General features: G+C 35.5%; 1 protein-coding gene across 6 annotated transcripts in view; it reads right to left on the bottom strand.

The window, feature by feature from the left end:
- Positions 1-736: 736 nt before the first annotated feature.
- CLC-E (chloride channel E) overlaps positions 737-20,127 on the bottom strand; it is a 55,208-nt gene continuing 35,817 nt past the window's right edge. For 2 of the 6 annotated variants that reach the window (XM_088206346.1, XM_088206343.1), the window contains 2 exons: positions 19,523-19,731; positions 7,801-9,422 (listed from right to left, as the gene is read on the bottom strand). In XM_088206346.1, coding sequence (XP_088062472.1) covers positions 9,290-9,422; positions 19,523-19,731 — 342 coding nt within the window. In that variant the 3' untranslated portion in view covers positions 7,801-9,289. The other 4 variants (XM_088206344.1, XM_088206347.1, XM_088206345.1 and 1 more) reach the window with 4 other exon arrangements.

The raw sequence follows: 20,127 nt of genomic DNA, 5'->3' as shown, positions 1-20,127 counted from the left end.
TTTTTGGACGGAAATCATGATGATGGTCATTTAATTCTTGAGGAAGATCTTTTTCCCTCTTTAAACAAGATATTATTTTGTATACCCGGGCAATAGCTTCTTCTATTTTCATCAATATTGATCTTAGCGGAAACACTCTGTCTAATAAATTAAAAAAATTTAATAATTTTAGAAAGTGTTAATAATATTTCATTTACATTTAAATAAAGTTAAGAAATATATGTAAATCTATCCCAACGATTAATTGTTAATAAATTGTAATTGCGGCCATTCCCTTGGCCAAATATAGAAATGATTATGGTCTTTATGATCATAATAGAAGGCATGTTATTTATATACAAGAATGGAGAAGTATTTCTAATGCTATTATTCAAGTATTATTATATTAAGATTAGTGTTTTCAATGCGTATTTTGAAACTGCACGTATATCCTATTATATGTGTCACAGTATGTTTATAGTTTAAGAATATTTTAATTGAGCTTTTATATCTTTTTTTTTTCTAATTGAATATTATTAACGTTAGAATAATATATTACATTTATATTTTTCGTATTTTGTGAATCACTATTTTTTAGTGTGTACCTTTATAATTGGTTGACTACATCAATTATTGTAATAAGTTGTTTATACCAATTTATATTTAGAAACAAAAATTAGTTAAAAAGTTAACCTGAATAAACTGAAAAAATGTCCAAGTGATGCACATCTCAAACCTTAAGAAGCGAAAAATATAATTCAGTTAAAATGTTAACTGTGTACCCATACCATATTATTTAAAAAAAAACGTACAATGGATCCACCCAAAAATATTGCAATGGTTGAGATTAATCAAAATATTCACATGGTTAAATCTGAGATTCCTGGGACCAATTTTCAACTTCTACCTCCTTTAACTCCATTTTGCAGCAAGAAGATTGTGTGTATATATATGGTATACATTTAGTTTTCAGGTCAAATTCTCCAGGAATTTCTTCCCGAACCGATAACGTCAGGCAAGACAGCGAACAGAGGAAACAACTAAACGGGTCTGTCTGCAAAGATGGAAGGATTCCAAGCACTCAAATGTAACTCGTCAAAATCATCTTGAAGCCATGACTTACGATCATGCCTTTCAAGTGTGGATATTACAAGAGGGATTCTCTGGCTGCTAGAGCTCTACTCCCACCATAATTAAGGAAGTTAAGAAGAAAAAGGGGAAAATATTAGCAAATGTGAAGGAGAAAATGATTGTAGAAGAGAAACCAATAGACTATCAGGTAATGTAAACGTTACAGTCTGTTCAACCTGATCCTTCCCCCTGATATTCAAACACAATAGTGCATCTAATGTCCGTAATGATATTTTCTCTTCTTATTATAATGGTTATTTGAGCCTTTCAATTGTTGAAGAAAAGACCAACACTTCTCCAGATAGTTCAGTTTTAGAACATAGTTGAAGCAAAACAAATAACAGCGTTATATAAATTTCAAAGTCAAAGGACCAAAGAGCTTTTTAGCTTTTAGATTGCACAAAGGCCAAGATCAACTTCAGTAAACTTTTGGATCTTTATTCTCATTTCAGATTTATTAGTATGCCCCCCCCCCCCCCCAGTCATAAAAACAAATGGACCTTGAATTTCAGCTGTTGTCCCAGTCTCTTCCACTTCATAGATTAATTAATTTAAACAAAAAGTATAGATGTCACAGATGTGAAGATTTGATTCAAAACTCAACACCTGATAAAGTGAATAACTAGAGAAAACCTTTCTGCTTAGAGTTTGTAAGCTCAAAATACAACTTCCTACAGATCTATCATCTTAGACCAGCATCCTTTTTGTTTTCAATCAGCTTCAACTTTGTTTCTGTTGTTTATTGAACCAAAAAGAGAGGAGGAATGACCCAAGTTCCAAGCCTCAGCTGGAACCACCAAAACCCACAACTCCTGTCAATAACACCCATGAATTCTGGATAACACGCACAACTCCTGCCAATAACCCATTAATTCTGGATAACAAACTGACCTCTAATTTCTCCACAAATTTTCAAGAGAACATACTTGAAAATTCTCTATTATTGCTTCTATTTATAACACCATAACCGTCGGTGCATAAATGTGTACTAAATCCTTTCATTGATAAATTTTCTTAATTTTGGTTATGTTTCCTGGTTCTTTCAAACTGCTCTCTTTGTAAAATATAGCTGGATTCTGATATTTCCTGGATCTATATTGAGTGGACTTAATCATCACATCAATTAGACTGGTTATTCTTAATTCATCATTATCTTCTTTTTTGATTGGCAGCTTATACCTTTAGGCATTAGTAACAATTAGTAAGAAAAACATAAAAACAATTAAAGAGGAAATCAAGAGCTTCTATAAAAAAATCTAACTAAATAGGAAGTTTTAATAACTTAAAATCTCTCTAAATAAACCTAAAGATACTAATAATAATATGTATAATAGATCTCTTTAATAGAATATGTAGAATCTCCTACTTTTTAAACTAACCATATAATTGTGATATGGATCATTAGATTAATTCATATTAAGTCCTTATTTAACCATTTTTTGTTATAAAAAAGCAGCTAAAAAGGAAAATAGCAACAAAAAAATTTCAGTTTCTTTTCAGCATTTTCTACTACCTATTTCCTGTTTTTAATTACTTACCAACCCTTGTTAGTGCTTTTGGAGATACTAAGGTTTTCAATGTTCCACCACCGATATTGTGGCCTATAGACACTATTGCAGATATTTTTCTTGATGGATGTATTAAATCTATTGATGGAGGTTTCTGTCAATTTATTATAAAATGGAAAAGCCATTTGAATTCAAGCACTATACGGATAAGTAAAAGGCGAATTATTCTGATGAATCAACGCCTACCTGATTACTATTATCCAAAACTATTGTCGACTTGTATCAAAGAGGGAGAGTGATATAGAACGATTTAGTAGTTTTACCAATATATGATTATTAATATAAAGTATTATATTTTAGCAATTATTAAGTTCTTTTTTCTAATTTATCTAGTGGTCTTATTTTGTTATTGTTTTCCTAGTATTATATTAGGTTATGTAGACACTCTATACATGCATGCATATGGTTTTCCCCGAGTTTGTTTGTATCAACAAACAACTCGAAATGCCTTAACTTTTTAAAATAGGTTGGAGTCAAATAACAATCATTTGAAGCGCTTTTCTCTACACTATTTCGAAAATCTAAGGATTCAATAAGATGGATATGTAATATTTTTAAATCTAAGTTAGAATAATAATTAGAAATATCTTGACTGGTCTTTTTATAATTTTTTTTATCACTTAAAAATGATACATTATTCGTATGGAACATCCGCTACATTAGAAAATATATTTTTTTCAATCGAGTACAAGTATCAGTAGCAATAAGTTATAAAATAGAAAATAAAATAAATAAGATAAAGAAAAACATAATGAATAAATTTAAAGGAAAACTTTTATGAATAGGTCTTTTGAATGATGAACTATATGTTTATATAGACTATGTTCATGCATTAATGAAAATGTGCAAAATCTTTATATATTTCTGCCTTTCTATGAGTCTTCTTTTTTGTGTATGGCATAACCACTCTTTTTTGCAGCATCCACTAATTCAGAACTTAATTTAAAGTCATATTTTGACTTGCACATTTTCAGAATGCCCCTAATAACAACAATGAATAGCAAGTGTTTTTCCTAGGGGAAGACACACTATGCTTAGAAATCAGTAACACAAACTTTGTTATAAATTACTCCTCCATCGGGATTGGAACTAAGAAAAATGGTGGGCCATTGTTCATCATTTGGAGAAGACTGCATATGAATAAAACTTAAAGACGAATTTTCTTATTGAATCAACTATCTAAATAACCCTGTGAATGTGGTTGCAACAACCTTGTGATTGTGTTTGTTGTCAAATCATCAAAATTAGATTTATCTTTTCTTTTCTTTAATTTTTCTAGCCTCCTAGACACTATTCTGCTTTGCCACCTCATCTGCTTTACTTTCTTTGTCCCTTAACTAGCTAGCATAGCTAAGAAGTTGGAGACTATTAATTGTCGCTTCCTTGAAGGTGATTTGCATGAGCAAATATGTTTTAACTTAGCCTCATGAATGCTGTTATGCAACCATTTGGCAAAGGACTTAGCCTAAGAACTCCTATGATGCTTGGAGCCGAGTTTGGGTTGGCTAGATGCTGGAAGACCAGAGAACACATGGTTACAAGACTTTGGAAATGGATTAGAAGTGGTGGGAAGGATTTGAAATTTTGAGAGGATGTTCAGTAAAAGAATTCTTCTTTAAGACAACAAATTCCAAAGATTGTTAGATCATGCCAGGGAAAAGTAGATGAGGTCAATGTCAACTTCCTTGAGGTAGGTTTATGGGTTGTTACCACAACCCAGATATAAACAATTGGGAGGTGGATTACCTTTTCTTGAGTTGTCTGTTTAAAGTCAGTCTTTCTCATTTGGCTTAATCATGAAGTTTTTCAGAATGGGAAAATTCTCAAAATTTCCTCTTTTTTCTTTCATTCATCGGGTTGTCATTATATAGGCATATGGAGGAGAATAAAACAAAAATAATAACTTTCCTCAACAGAAGGAATAAACGTAAAATGGCAAAGGGCATCCCCGACTGCCATACTCGACACCTGCACAAAAAGACAAAAAAGGAGAAAAATAGAAGAAATAGTAAAATGGTAAAAAGATAGGAAGAGATTGGTTTTACAATATTTTTACACTTCCCCTTAATCTAGATTCCATAAATGTTGAGTAAACCTAGATTGGATATTAATTCATTAAAAGATCCCTATGGTACTGCCTTAGTGAGAATATATGTTGTTTGTTGTCCAGTAGGAATATGTAACAGAGTAATGGAATGATTTTCAATCTTTTCTCTGATGAAGTGCCTATCTATTTCCACATGCTTAATTCGATCATGGTGTACAGGATTTTTAGCCATATTGATTGTTAATTTGTTATCGCACCATACTTTTATAGGAGTAGTAACCAAAACTTTTAATTCCATCAAAATCCTTTTCAACCAAACACCTTCACATATTCCATGAGTAAGAGATCGAAATTCAGCTTCTGCACTACTTTGTGAGACAACATATTGTTTCTTACTGCGCCAAGTAACTAAATTCCCCCAAACATAGGTACAATAACCAGAAGTGGATCTCCTGTCAATCACAGACCCTGCCCAATCTACATTTGTGTAAACTTCAATATCCCTGTTCATGGTTTTCTGGAAGAGTAATCCCTGCCCTGGAGTCTTTTTAAGGTATCTCAAGATTCTGTATACTGCATTCATGTGATCGTCGGTGAGTTGATTCATAAATTGACTTACAGTACTTACTGCAAAACTGATGTCAGATCTAATGTGTGCAAAATAGATGAGTTTGCCCACAAGTCTTTAATACCTTTCTATATCTACAGGTTTACCTTCTAGTTTGAGCCCAACTTTGGTAGTTGGCTCCATAAATGTTTCTGCTGGTTTACACTCAAGCATCCCTGTTTCTCTCAAGAGGTCAATGACATATTTTCGCTGTGATACAGATATTCCTTTTTTAAATCAAGCAAATTCCATTCCAAGAAAATACCTGAGTATTTCAAGATCTTTGATCTCAAATTCTGTAGCAAGAAAGGCTTTGAATTTCTGAATCTCCTCTATGTGATCTCCTATTAAAATGATGTCATCCACATTCACAATTAGGACAGCTTTCTTACTAGAAGCACAATGCTTGACAAACAGGGTGTGATCAGACTGGCACTGCTTGTAGCCCACATGTTTCACTGACTTGGTGAATCTATCAAACCAAACTCTTCGAAATTGTTTTAATTCATAAAGTGACTTTTTGAGTTTACTTATCTTGTTGAGTCATATTACATCTCAAGACCCAATGGCACTTCCATGTAGACTTCTTCTAAGTCGCCATTGAGAAATGCGTTTTTCACATCAAGCTGATAGAGAGGCCAATCAAAATCAGAAACAAGTGAAAGTAATACCCGAATAGTGTTGTGCTTAGCTACAGAGGCAAATGTCTCATAATAATCTATCCCATAGGTTGAGTGAAGCCTTTAGCCACTAGGCGAGTCTTGTATCGATTCACAATCCCATCTGGATTGTATTTTGTAGTAAAGATCCACTTGCATCCTACTTTACACTTTTTTAGAAGCAAGTCTGTCAATTTCCAAGTCTCATTCTTTTCTAGAGCTCTGATTTCTTCTTGAATAGTATCTCTCCATTCTGGCAATGTGAGTGCCTCATGAACAGTTTTGGCTCGATCGAACTGTTGTCTAATTTGCTCACAAATGCATGATACTTTGATGATAAATTGCCAAATGAGACATAATCCTGTATAAGGTGTTTAGTGCAAGACCGAATACCTTTCTACATAGCAATAGGTAACTCAGTGTCATGATCAGATATTGCAATAGTATCAAAAATTATAGTAAAATCATTACCTGTTGTGTCCTCACTACTTGGTACAACAATAGATTCATGACAGTGCGTGATTCATTCAAGCACTTTACCAACTGGAGTTTTATTCCTTCTAGCGTAGACACGTAACTTTTTATTGATTGCAAGTAATACAGGTTCAGCCTCAGACCCTTTGTTACTGGTTTCACTCATAGATTCAGGCAACTCAGGAGTAGGGAACTCAAGAACAACAGAAGAAGGTGATATGTTAGGGGACATGAGAGGAGATGTATTCATATCCCACAATTGATATTTCTGAGTAAACTGCTCCCCCTGAATATCACTAATGGGATAAAAAGGTTGATTTTCAAAAAATGTAACATTCATAGTGTTATAGAAGCGACGAATTTCTGGACAAAAACATTTCTATTCTTTCTAATTGGGTGAGTATCCAACAAAGACACATTTTAGGAATTTTAGGTCAAGTTTTCCTCTGAAGTGAGTATGAACGTGGACATACGCCGAACAGCCAAAAACTCGAATAGGAAGGATATTTAGAACACGGAAGTGGGGAAAGAATTGTAGTAAATTGTCATGGGGTGATTGAAAATTGAGTATACGGGAGGGCATTGGGTTTATTAAGTATGTGGTTGTGAGTACTACCTCTCCTCAAAAATATTTTCGGACATGGGTAGCGAACATGATTGATCGGGTGACTTCAAGAATATATCTATTTTTTCTCTCGGCGACACCATTTTGTTGTGGGGTGTTCACACAAGAGATTTAGTGAATAATACCCTGATCAAAAAGGTATTTTCTCAATATGGTTTCAAAATAATCACATCTATTATCAGATTTCAACACTTGTATATTAGTATGAAATTGGTTTTTATCATAATGTTGAATTATCGAAAAATTGGTCCAACTTCAGCTTTTTCTTTCATGAGAAAAATTCAAATAATTATGGTGTGATCATCAATAAAGAATACAAACTATTTTGTTCCGGTGATATTCGTAACCTGTGAGGGACCCCATACATCACTATAAATTAACGAAAATGGTTTTGAAGGTTTGTAAATCAAATTTGGATATGAGTTTCGAATGTATTTAGAAAATTGACACACCTCCCACTGGAATGAAATTGGATTTTTATTCCGAAACAAATTTGAAAATAACTTTTTCAGATACAAGAAATTTGGATATTCTAAGCGATAATGCCATAACATGATGAAACTTTCACAGTTCAAATGGCTTACAGATTCAGAGTTTGTACATACTGCATGGTAAGTTTGTCCACTAGGAGTTCTATCAGCTTGTAAGAGATATAGACTAGAATCCATTCTACCATTGGTAATCGTCTTCCCCGAGCTCAAGTTCTGAAATTCACATAAATTTGAGTTTAACTTAGCAACACAATGCAAATCTTGAGATAATTTGCTTACTGATAAAATATTGCAATTCAACTTCGGGACATAGAGTAATGAATACAAAATCAACCATGGTGACACAACAATTGACCCCATCCCTGCCACTATAGAAATTGACCCATCGGCAATCTGAATGGTAAAATCCTCCTTACAATGATTATAATTTTGAAAGAGTGATATATCTCCTATTATATGATCCAACACCCCATAATCTATAATCCACATTTGCCCTTTTGTGGAATAAGCTGAAGAACCAATTAAACTTTTATTTTTGTATGCAGTGGAGGCATTACGAAGGGTCTTTTGGGAAAAAAGCTTCTGCAACACCTCCATCTGTTCGGGGCTGAAAGGAGAAGCTTCTGTGGGAGCGACAGGTGGGTCCTCTATCATCACAAGGTTGCCCCGTGGTGATTCTGGCCTTGAGGTCTTTTTGTCGTTTGGTTTTCCGTGGAGCTTCCAGCATTTCTCACAGTAGTGACCTGGTTTTCTGCAAAATTTGCACCAAGGTCTTCCCTTCCTTCCCTAAAAATCAGTCATCCGAGTTGTAAGAGCAATGACGGTCTCAGTTCGGTGTGCACCGAACTGGGACTCACCTATTAATGCTTTCTTCCGAGCCGTGACGGCTAAGACAATCTCTGTCGGGCCAAAGTGAGCTTCTCCCAGCATGACCTTCTTCCTGTTTTCTTCACAGCGAACTTCGGAGAACGCCTCTCGAATGCTCGGCAACGGCTTGGTGCCCATAACACTACCGCGCACTTCGTCCAAATTCTTATTTAAACCCATTAAGAATTTGAAGATGTGTTTTTTTTCGGTGATGGTCTTAAACAACTGGGTGTTTTCGGGCAACTCCATTTACGTTCTTCGAAGGCGTCGAGTTGTTGCCAGTTCTGGGTGAGGGTGTTGTAGTATTTGGTCACTATCAACTCTCCTTGTCGCGGGTCGTGGAGATGAGTTTCTATCTCGAAGATGGCAGACATGTTGTCGCGGCTAGAGTAGAATTCACGAACGGCTTCCCAAATGTCGTGCGTTGTCTCATACAGCAGGAAGTTTTCTCCAATCTCGGTGGTCATAGAATTCACCAGCAAGGACATGACGAGACTGTTCTCCACCTTCCATGAACGAGCACTTGGCTCGTTGGCAGGAGATGTTGAGAGTTCTCCAGTGAGGTATTCGTCTTTTCCTTTTCTCTTGATGAACATTGACACAGACGATGACCATTACAGATAATTGCTTCCATTTAATCTGTGCCGAGTGACAAACGAAGGAGTTTGATCAACCAGGGTGTGATTTATCGGCACTGGAAGGTAGGATTCCGAAAGAACTTCAGGAGGAGAGGAGGTCCGCTCATCCGTGGCCATTTTACGCGAATGGGATGATGATTTCGAATCAGGTATGCTCTGATACCATGAAGTTTTTTAAAATGAAAAAATTCTCAAAATTTCCTCTATTCTCTTCCATTCATCGAGTTGCCATTATATAGGCAGATGGAGGAGAATAAAACAAAAATAATAACCTTCCTCAACAAAAGGAATAAATGTAAAATGACAGAGGGCATCCCCAGCTGCCATACTCGACACCTGCACAACAAAACAAAAAAGGAAAATAACGGAAGAAAGAGTAAAATGTTAAAAAGATGGTGAGAGACTAGTTTTACAATATTTCTACAAATCTCAACCAACATATAAGTAGAAATCGAATCTTCAAGATGGGTTTAAAACAAATGAACTCTATTTGTGAAATTCATTTAGAAATTTACCTTTAGTTTAATTAGAAAATCTCATTCGTAATGATGAAAATTAACCTCATGGAATTGAGAAAATATATTTTTTTTCTTAAATAAAAAGTATGGTAAAATTTATTATTTGGTGCTTTATGTACAAAAAATATTTATATGTTAATCAAAATATCAATAAAATCCGCAAAATCCTCCATTGTATAAAGAGAACCCATAATAAAAAAACCCAGAGTCTGGAACTATCTATCTTTAACCCTATGAAAGTCATCTTCCACCCCCTAAAAGCTCTCATATTCCTCCATTTCCAAATCTCCCAAAAAATAATAAGGGGAATGAGACTCATATGTTTCTTCCGTCCATAATATCTTTTCAGGCCAAAATCTCTTCTCTCACTGATCCAGCCATCACCCAATTGATCCCTAGTAACCCATAAGTCATGGTCCATAATTTATACATAAGCGGGCACCAAAGAAGGATGTGACTAAAAGACTTTGCCTCCCTCCTGCATAGAAAGCATCCATTCATCAATGTTTTCCCCCTCCTCATCAGCTTATCAATAGTAATTATATACCCATGATCTGTTTTCTATGCAAAGAAAACAACTCTAGATGAAACATTAACCTTTCAGATTTACCGAAAAGAAAAATTGGTCTCCATGGTTTCATTCTTAATCAAATAATTATATGACCTGACTAAGAAAGACCTTCTAGTATTGAGTCTTCAAATTGGTTGGTCATTACTCTTATTGATTGGGGTAAACGAGAGTGTATGAAAGAAAATCTCATAATCCGTAATTTCTTAGTCATTGAGGGTTCTCATAACTTCCACTTTCCACTCCCTTTCCCTACCATTATCTCTAAGCAACTTATGAACCAAGATATTCTTGTTCTATGCAATAGTATAGATCTAGAAAAAATTTATTCTCTGAGTGATCTTCCTTTTAACCAAGCGTCCTGTCAAAAATTAATTTTGTCCCCAGTGTCAATCCTCCACTTGATTCAATCTTAGAATTTATTCCTATCCACATTTTTTTTTCACATCCTCTTCCCCTACGGTCTAGTCGATACTCTAAAGTACCACCTTCTATCCACAGTTCCGAACTTTGCCACTATATCCCTCTACCACAAGATACCTCCTTCATTTATGAACCTCTAAAGTCACTTACCTTATAAGGCCAAATTCATTTTGGCTAAAGATCTCAACTCTGAGCCTCCCTGATGAATCTAAGTTTTTATCTCTTCCCACGCTACCAGGTGATAAGCCTTTACTAAGAAAGGTAGACTCAGAAAAACTTGTCAAAAGACTTGACCCCCGAAGAGCTGACCCAAGCAAGGGCATTTCGGCAGTTGGTCGGTCAAGACGGGGACTTTCCCACCTTTCAACCTCAGCTCCAAAACAAAGACCGATACAAAGAAGGGGACCGGACTGGGGGGGGGGGAGAGGAATATAGTAAATGGATTCATTCACAGATGAGCCCTTGCCTATACCAGAAAGACTTGTGAGATCGATAGAGACAACGAGGATACTCTTTCCTATATGTGAGCCGCCCTATAGAAATTTACATTGCATTGATTTAGTCTCTTGGCTATGGTCATAGGAATTGTCAAAATGAACATGTAATAAATGGGGATATTGATGCTTTTAATGAATGTAAGTCTTCCTTTAGACAAGAGGTTTCTCTTCTATCCGACCAAACTCCTCCAAACCTCGTCATTACAAGATCTCAAATCATCATATCTTTATATTTAGCCTTAAGTACTTAACCGGTAACTTTACATTCGTACACCTCATGGCTCCTGCCAAACTAGAAAGATCCCTCTCATCACCCAATTTCACCAAATTAGACTTGACTAAATTAATATTGAGTCCATAAACTACTTGAAAACTCTGTAACATATATCTAAGGAAGCATTCTCCTCTCGTCCAATCTACAAAATACTAAAGTACCATCAATAAAAAGTAAGTTCATTACCTTCTCCACACGCTCACCCTCATCCACCATTAAAACTTTAAATGACTCCAGCTCTCTGGCTCTTAACAACAATTTTTTTCAAAACTTTTATGACAATAATAAATAATAGATAAGATAGGGATCAACTTGTTTAAAAGATGCCTTGAAAAATGAAGATGGATCCTCATTGACCATGATTGCAAAAGAAGTTGTAGTACTACATGAATTGATCCACTTGCACTATTTGCTCCTGAAACCCAATCTCCTAAATATAAAATCAAGAAAGTCCAAGTTTATATGTCATAGGTTTTCTCTACATCTAACTTGCATATGACACTCTCCCTTTTCCTTAATAACATATACTCAACAACTTCATTAGCTACAAGAACTGCATCCAGAATATGTCTTCCTTCCATAAAAGCATGTTGACACTCACACACAATCTTATCCATCATTGTTGTCATCCTTTTAACCAGTAGTTTTGCAATGAGCTTATAAACACTTCCAATTAAGCTTTATAGGTATGAAGTTCTTGATATTAGCTGCCTCCTCCACCTTGGAAATGTGTATTAAGAAAAACAAAACTTAAGAATTTAATAAAGGACCAAGATTCATGCAATTCCTTAAAAACTCAAGAAGACGCTCTTTCATTACATGCCAAAATTTTTGTAGAAAACTTGTGTTGAAATCAATGGGTCTAGGGGCCTTATCCCTTCTACATTTTGCAAGTCCCTTAAGAATCTCCTCCTTGGTGAACTATCTTTCAGACGATTCTCAACTCAGTTTTCCAAAAATTTTAGATTATATATTATATAATAAATACAAATTAAATTTTATTTATAAAATAAAAATATAAATAAAATAAAAATATATATATAAATAAAGAAATGCACGAGGACAAAATGGGAAGGATGGTCGAAATTGAAGAAGTGGAATAAAGGAAGGCATGAAAAGGGAGCATGAGGTGGCATTCATGGGTGAATGGGTAGCTCTTTTCATGGCCAAGAAGAGACCGCACAAAGGGAAATGCTAGCTGGAGGTGAAGAGTTTTGTGAATGGAGATTTAGTGAATAAATTCTCTCTTTTTCTCTTCTTAATTTCAGGCACCAAAGGGTGCCATTTATAAAAGAAAACCAGGCATCTTTTCAAGAATGCGTGGAAGGGATGAATAAATTCTCTCTTTTTCTCTTCTTAATTTCAGGCACCAAAGGGTGCCATTTATAGAAGAAAACCAGGCATCTTTTCAGGAATGTGTGGAAGGGATGATAACAGATTTCTGTTGTTACCATGCCACATCACTTTCTAGAAGAATGACACCTCACCAACTAGGATTATTCTACTCTGTATAACGGAATGGAGAATTACAACATTTTCTACACTCCCTCTCAATCTAGTTTACATATATATTGAGTAAACTTAAATTGAATACAATATTATCAAATATCTGCTATGGTAGTGCCTTTATTAGGATATCAGCAACTTGTTGATTTGAAGGGATGTGTATAAGAGCTATGGTTCCATTTTCAATTTTTTCTTTGATGAAATGTTGATCTATCTCTACATATTTGGTTCTGTCATGGTGTATTGAGTTTTTGGCCATGCTGATTATTGATTGATTGTCACACCACACTTTTATAGAAGCATCAATAGATGCCTTTAATTCTATTAGTATTCTTTTCAATCATATCCCTTCACAAATTCAATGTGCAAGTGTTCGAAATTCAGATTTTGCACTGCTACAGGATACTATAGACTGCTTCTTGTTGCGCCATGTGACCAGATTTCCCCACACATATGTGCAGTAGCCAGAAGTGGATCTCCTGTCGATTATCGATCCTGCCCAATCAGCATCAGTAACGACTTCAATATCCCTGTTTATTTTCTTTTGAAAAATTAGCCCTTGACCTGGTGTCCTTTTTAGGCACCTCAAAATTCTGTACACGGCCTTCATATGTATTTTTGACAGTTTATTCATGAATTGACTTACTGTACTAACTGCAAAGCTGATGTTTGGTTTTGTGTGTGCCAGGTATATTAGTTTTTCGACCAATTTCTAATACCTCTCTTTGTCAACAGTCTACTCACATTCAGTAGATCCCAGTTTCATTGTTGGATCCATAGGTGTATCTGCAAGTTACAACCAAGCATACCTGTTTCCTTCAGGAGATCCAAGACATACTTCCGTTGTGATACGGAAATTCCTTTCTTAGACCGGGGAATTTCCATACCTAGGAAGTACTTAAGCATTCCAAGATCTTTAATTTCGAATTCCTTGGCTAGAAACTCTTTAACTCTTTGATTCCTCAATATGATCTCCTGTGAAGATAATATCATCTACATACACAATCAGAATTGATCTTTTACTTGAGATACAATGTTGGACAAATAAAGTATGATTTGATTGACATTGCTCAAATTCAATATGTTTTATAATCCTAGTGAATCTGTCAAACCAAGCTTTTGGGGATTGTTTGAGTCCATACAGTGATTTCTTGAGTCTGCAAACCTTGTGAGATTGATCTTCTATTTCCAAACCTGGTGGGATATTCATATACACTTCTTCTATATCACCATTCATAAATGCATTTTTTACATCCAGTTGACAAAAGGGGCAATCAAGATTTGATGCAAGAGAGAGAGTAATACCCGTATTGTGTTGTGCTTAGCGATTGGAGCAAAGGTCTCCTAATAGTCTATACCATAGGACTAAGTAAAACTCTTGGCCACAAGGCATGCTTTGAGTCGATTTACACTCCCATCTGGGTTATACTTGGTCGTGAATATCTATTTACATCCAACTGGTCGTTTCCCTGAAGGTAGCTCAGACAATTCCCATGTCCCATTTTTTTCAAAAGCACTAATCTCTTCTTGAATAGCTGTACTCCACTCTGGTATTTGAAGAGTTTCATGCACTGTCTTTGGTTCTGGAGAACTACTGTCAAGTTTGGTCACAAATGCATGATGTTTCAGAGATAGATTGTTGAATGATACATAATCTTGTATGGGATACTTTGTGCATAATCTAGTACCTTTTCTTACAGCAATAGGTAAGTCAATATCGGTAGTAGAGTCAGTAACAAGTATCTCATTACCTATTGATTCCTTAACCATTGGAGAGGGTACGGATTCATGGCAAGTTCTGGTTGGTTTCAGTACTTGTTCCCCACGAACTTTGTTCCTTCTACTATAGACACGGCTCATTTACTGCAGGTAGTGTACCATCACTTTTTGCTACAAGTTTAGGTTCAGAATCAGACTCTAGGGGAGGTGAATTTTGTGGGTAGATGGAAAAAATACTAACATCTCACACTTGATATTTTTAAGTAGAATGCTCCCCCTGAATATCAATAGTGGGATAAAAAAGTTAGTTCTTAAAGAAAGTGACATTCATTGTATTATAAAATTGTCGTGTATCCGGAAAAAAATATTTGTAGCTTTTTTTATTCGACGAGTATCCAACAAAGATACACGTAAGGGCTCTTGGTCAAGTTTTCCCCGAAGATGTGAGTGGATTGAACGAAAGCAGAACACCCGAAAACTTTAAATGGCAGTGAGTGTAAAATATGTGAATCTGGAAAGTTATGAGAGAGAAGATCATAGGATGTTTGAAAATGCAAAATACGGGAAGGCATTCGCTTCAGCACTGAGTATTGCCTCTTCCCAAATAAACTTAGGAACATGGGTAGTGAACATAATGAATCTGGCGACTTCAAGAATGTCTGTTTTTTCGTTCGACTATGTCATTTTGCTGGGGGGTGTATACACAAGAACTTTGGTAAATAATGTCATGTTCCTCAAAGTATTTCCCAAGAGTGGTTTCAATATATTCACAAGCATTATCAATTTTAAATACTTATATAGTGGTATGAAACTGAGTTTGGATCATTGTATTAAATCTTTTGAAAATGGCTTCTACTTTGGATTTTTCTTTCATTAGGAAGACCCAAGTAATTCTAGTGTGATCATCAATAAAGGATACAAACCACTTATTTTCGGATATGTTGGTAACCCTGAAAGGTCCCCAAACATCACTGTGAATTAATGCAAACGGTTTGGAAGGCTTGTATGGCAAACTTACAAAAGAGTTTCGACTATATTTAGAGATTTGACATACTTCACATTGAAACAAAAGTGAATTTATATTTCTGAACAACAAGGGAAACATCTTTTGTAGATACAAAAAATTTAGATGACCTAAGTGATAATGTCATAATATGATATCATGATCATTATTTGATTGACTCTCAGGAACAGAGTTTGTACATACTACCATTTGAGCTTGTCTTCTAGAAGGGTCTGTTTGAAGGAGATACAAGCATGAGTGCATCCTAGCTTTACCAATCGTCCTTCCCGATTTCAAGTCCTGAAATTTACACATTTTTGAACCAAATTTAGCAACACAATTTTGATCAACAGAAAATTTGCTAACCGATAGTAAATTGCAGTCCAATTTTGGTACATAAAGTACTGAATGAAGGGTCAACTGTAGTGTTAAAACAATGGAACCAGTTCCAGCTACTTTGGAGATTGACCCGTCTGCAATTTTAATTGTGAAATCCTCATCTGATGTTTTATAATTATGAAATAGGGATACATTACCCGTCATATGGTCTGATACTCCAGAATCAACTACCCATGTGTCCTATTTTGAAAAAAATGTTGTCAAACCAATTGTTACTTTACTTTTTTGTGCCACCGACGCACGCACGGGCTGAGTAAGTAAACAATTCTGCTTGAATAATTGTTGAAGGAGCTCCATTTGTGCAGCATTGAATGGACTGCTTTTTGCAACATTTTCTTCAACAGTGGAAGCAACAATATTTCCTTGACGGTTTCCATTGTTCTCTATTCTTTCGGCCTTATTCGCACTGGGCTTCCCGTGCAGCTTCCAGCATTTCTCGCGGACGTGGCTGAGTCTCCTGCAGTGATTACAGTACGGTCTTCTCTTCTTTCCACGGGATTAAAACTGCGTGGTGAGTGCAGAGGCACTTTCGGCAGAGTAGGTAGGCTGAGCTTTTCCCATCATCACCCGCCTCCTGCTCTCTTCTCTTCGGATTTCCGCGAACACTTCTCGGATGCTGGGTAGTGATTTTATTCCCAGCACCCGTCCATGAACCTCATCCAGACTTTCGTTGAGCGCCATCAAGAATTTGAAGATTCTTTTCTGCTCAACAAAGAGTCTGAACGCCCGAGCATCATTTGGACAACTCCATTAATGTTCCTCGAAGGTATCTAGTTGCTGTCAGTTTCGAGTTAGTGAATTAAAGTACTGGGTAACAGAAAACTCACCCTGACGCAGCTCATGGAGAGTCGACTCCACCATAAAGATGGCGGAGATGTTATCTTTGCTGGAGTACTATTCGCGAGCCGCTTCCCAGATTTCCTTCATTGTTTCATATTGCATGAAGTTCTTACCAATGTCGGGCACCATTGAGTTAATAAGCCACGACATTACCATGCTATTCTCTATTTTCCAGACGCGAAAACTTGGGTCGCTGGTTGCGGGAGGGATAGTTTCGCCTGTGAGGTAATCGTAGCGGCCCTTGTTGCGAATAAACAATGAGACGGAGGTTGACCATTGAAGGTAGTTCTGTCCGTTCAGTTTGTGCCCCGTGATGAACGATGATGCCTGCTCAACTAGACTGTGATTCGGAGTTGCGGGGAGATAGGAACCCAAAGAGACTTCGGGAGGGGAGGAATTGAGTTTGTTTGTGGCCATTTGAATTCTAGCTTAGCTAAAGGAAACTCTCGAATCAGAGCTTTGATAGCATGAAGAATTTTGTGAATGGAGATTTAATGAAAAAATTCTCCCTTTTTTCTCTTATTAATTTCAGGCACCAAAGGGTGCCATTTATAGAAAAAAACCAGGCATCTTTTCAAGAATATGAGGAAGGGATGATAACATATTTCTATTGTTACCATGCCACCTCCCTTCTAAAAGAATGACACCTCACCAACTAGGATTATTCCACTGTGTATAACAAAATGGAGAATTAGAGCATTTTCTACAGGAGGCATGAGGGAAAGTGGAGCCAAAATGTTGGCCAAATGGATGCACGTGCTGTCGAGCAAAGGGTGAAGCAAGGTGATGAGTACGTGGTGGCATAAGGGGGAATTTTGTATCAACAATTGTATCGCCACATGTCTCCTCCTCCTTGATTCCCATTCCATATATATAGGAATCATGGTCGTTGAAGAAACGGAAACAAAGCAAGAAAACATGAGGAAATAAGAAGAAAAGAAAAAAGAAGAAGAAAAAGAATAATGATCGACAGTGAGAGGCCATGAGGAAAGAAAAAGAAGAAGAAGAAGAGGAAGATATTTTGGAGAATTTTTGGGAGGAAGACAGGCTAAGGAAGAAAGAAGAGCAGGAAAAAAGTAAAGAAGAAATTGAAGGTAAATTAATGAAAAAAAGAGGCTAAACTCGAGGAGCCTCCTAGGTATAAAAATTTTGAATTCTCATGAATTTGATTTTAATTTTTGTGATAATTCTGGAATATAATTTAAATAGTAGTTATGATTTTTTTAAAAAATAATATAAAGATAAAATAACTTGATATTCTGCACAAAATTTGAAAGAAAAACAATAGACGAGTAGGCCATTACGCCGTCAGGGTGAAGGAAAGGTTTTAAATAAATTTTGGATAATTAGCGGAATTGAGGTGAGTAGTTTACTGTGATATCATTAGCATAAATTTTATAAATGATTATTGTGGTGTTTCGAGCATGGATTTTGCAAGCATGAATTCTGAAAGTAATAATTTTAATGAAATTAAATATGTAATTAATATACGAATATTTTAAAAATTATCAAAATATAAGACTTTGATTTTAAAATTAAAATCATTGTTATTACGCTTTCGTTTTGTGTTCAACAATTAATATGAGGGGAAACTAGCCTCATTGACATACTGATTCCACCTATACCATTCTAGGAGTTTGTTTGTGTTCATACATGTTCCATGTTCAAGTGTATTGAAAATTTGTGTGCTCACTGGTGTTGGAAGTATGTTCTGATCGGCAGTTTGTACCTACACATAATATAGCTGGATGTGTTTGTATTGTAGCCTCCACAATAGTGATGAAATTAGGTTCATTGTACAATGAAACTGTGACTGTTTTTTTATAAATATACGATATATGTGATTTTGTAATCAGTATTCTACCTGTATGAATATATTTATATTGCATAATAAAAATGTTGTGATACCAAAGTACACTGCTTACTGAGATTGTAAATCTCACCCCACTTATTATCCTTTTAGATACCGAATATACTGTTGCTGAATAACAGGTAATACAGAAGGGTTATTTTGGACTTAGGATCTGAAAAATTAAAAATTTGATGTTATCGTTTTATATTTATCAGTATTGTAATGGAAAAATTTTTAAAGTCTCATATTGTATATAAATATTGTACATATGACAAGGGACTATAACGATTCTGCATTTATTTGTAATAAAAATATTTTATTATAAGTATGTGTTAGGGGGTTGACATAAGTAACCCAAAATGATCAAATTGAGTGGGGAAAAGAGCTAGATGTCCCAGACTTATTTGCAACAATTAAAAAGTTTGAACCAATTAGGAAAAGAGTAAAAGTTCTCAAACTATGTTCTAATTAGCCAACTTCTTTTTTGTTTAACCCTATTTGGAAAAGGTTATATTAGAAGCACTATAAATACATGCATAATCTCCCATTTGAGAGCAGCCTAATATTCAAGAAAAGAGTTTTCTTGAGAATCTTCTCAATGTTTTTGGTTACACGATGCAATCTAACTCCCTAACTCTAACACCGAAGAATTTTACGTGTGATATCTAAGAAATCCTAGATGCGTAATATCTAGATTTCATCTCCAAATTTTCCAACTCGACAAAATAACTCTAAGTTGTTCCATATCATATAGACTTACTAGATCCTGCTAATCAAGGAGACAGAGTAAAAGAATACATCTGAGGCAAGCTGGAAAGAAGTTATTGGCAAGCATACCTGACAGTTAGACTAATACAATCTCTATCCAAAAGCCCAACTGGATGCTGCCTGCAGTCATCACCATGCTCTGAAACAACTGGAATATAATTCATGCCATGTTTATTCATGATTATCTGTGCAGAAAGGAGGTCCATACAAGGTGTAGCAGTCCATGGTACTTGACACTTTTTACCATTCATCAAACACATTTCGGATACTAGATGCTCCTGCAACAATTGGTTGAGAGTACAAAATCAAGTCAAGGCAGCGAGATAGAACAATTAGAGAACCTAAGGAACTGAAAAAAATGATGACCACAATCATAAAAGCTAATCCTATTTACACAAAAAGACAGGTAGCTGACATCTCACAAATCGTTAGAAGTGTCCATCTTAAGTGATAATTTCACTGTGTCTAGTGCTTTTTACGTAAAAATCAACAGCGAACAACTGCAACACATACTTTTCTTATTCATTAAGGGTGGTTTCATCTATTTCTCATTCAATTCCTAGTCAACCATTAATCTTAGGATAAAGTATACTTCCTTCTCTTGTGGTTTAGCCTAGCTGTAATTTAACCCTTGTTTTTGGTTAATAGTTCAGTACCTTATGGGTTTTATTTTT

The sequence above is a fragment of the Carica papaya genome, chromosome 6, assembly GCF_054855325.1.
Source record: "Carica papaya isolate Zhongbai chromosome 6, ASM5485532v1, whole genome shotgun sequence".
NCBI lineage: Eukaryota > Viridiplantae > Streptophyta > Magnoliopsida > Brassicales > Caricaceae > Carica > Carica papaya.
This window is presented reverse-complemented; position numbering and strand designations above follow the sequence as displayed.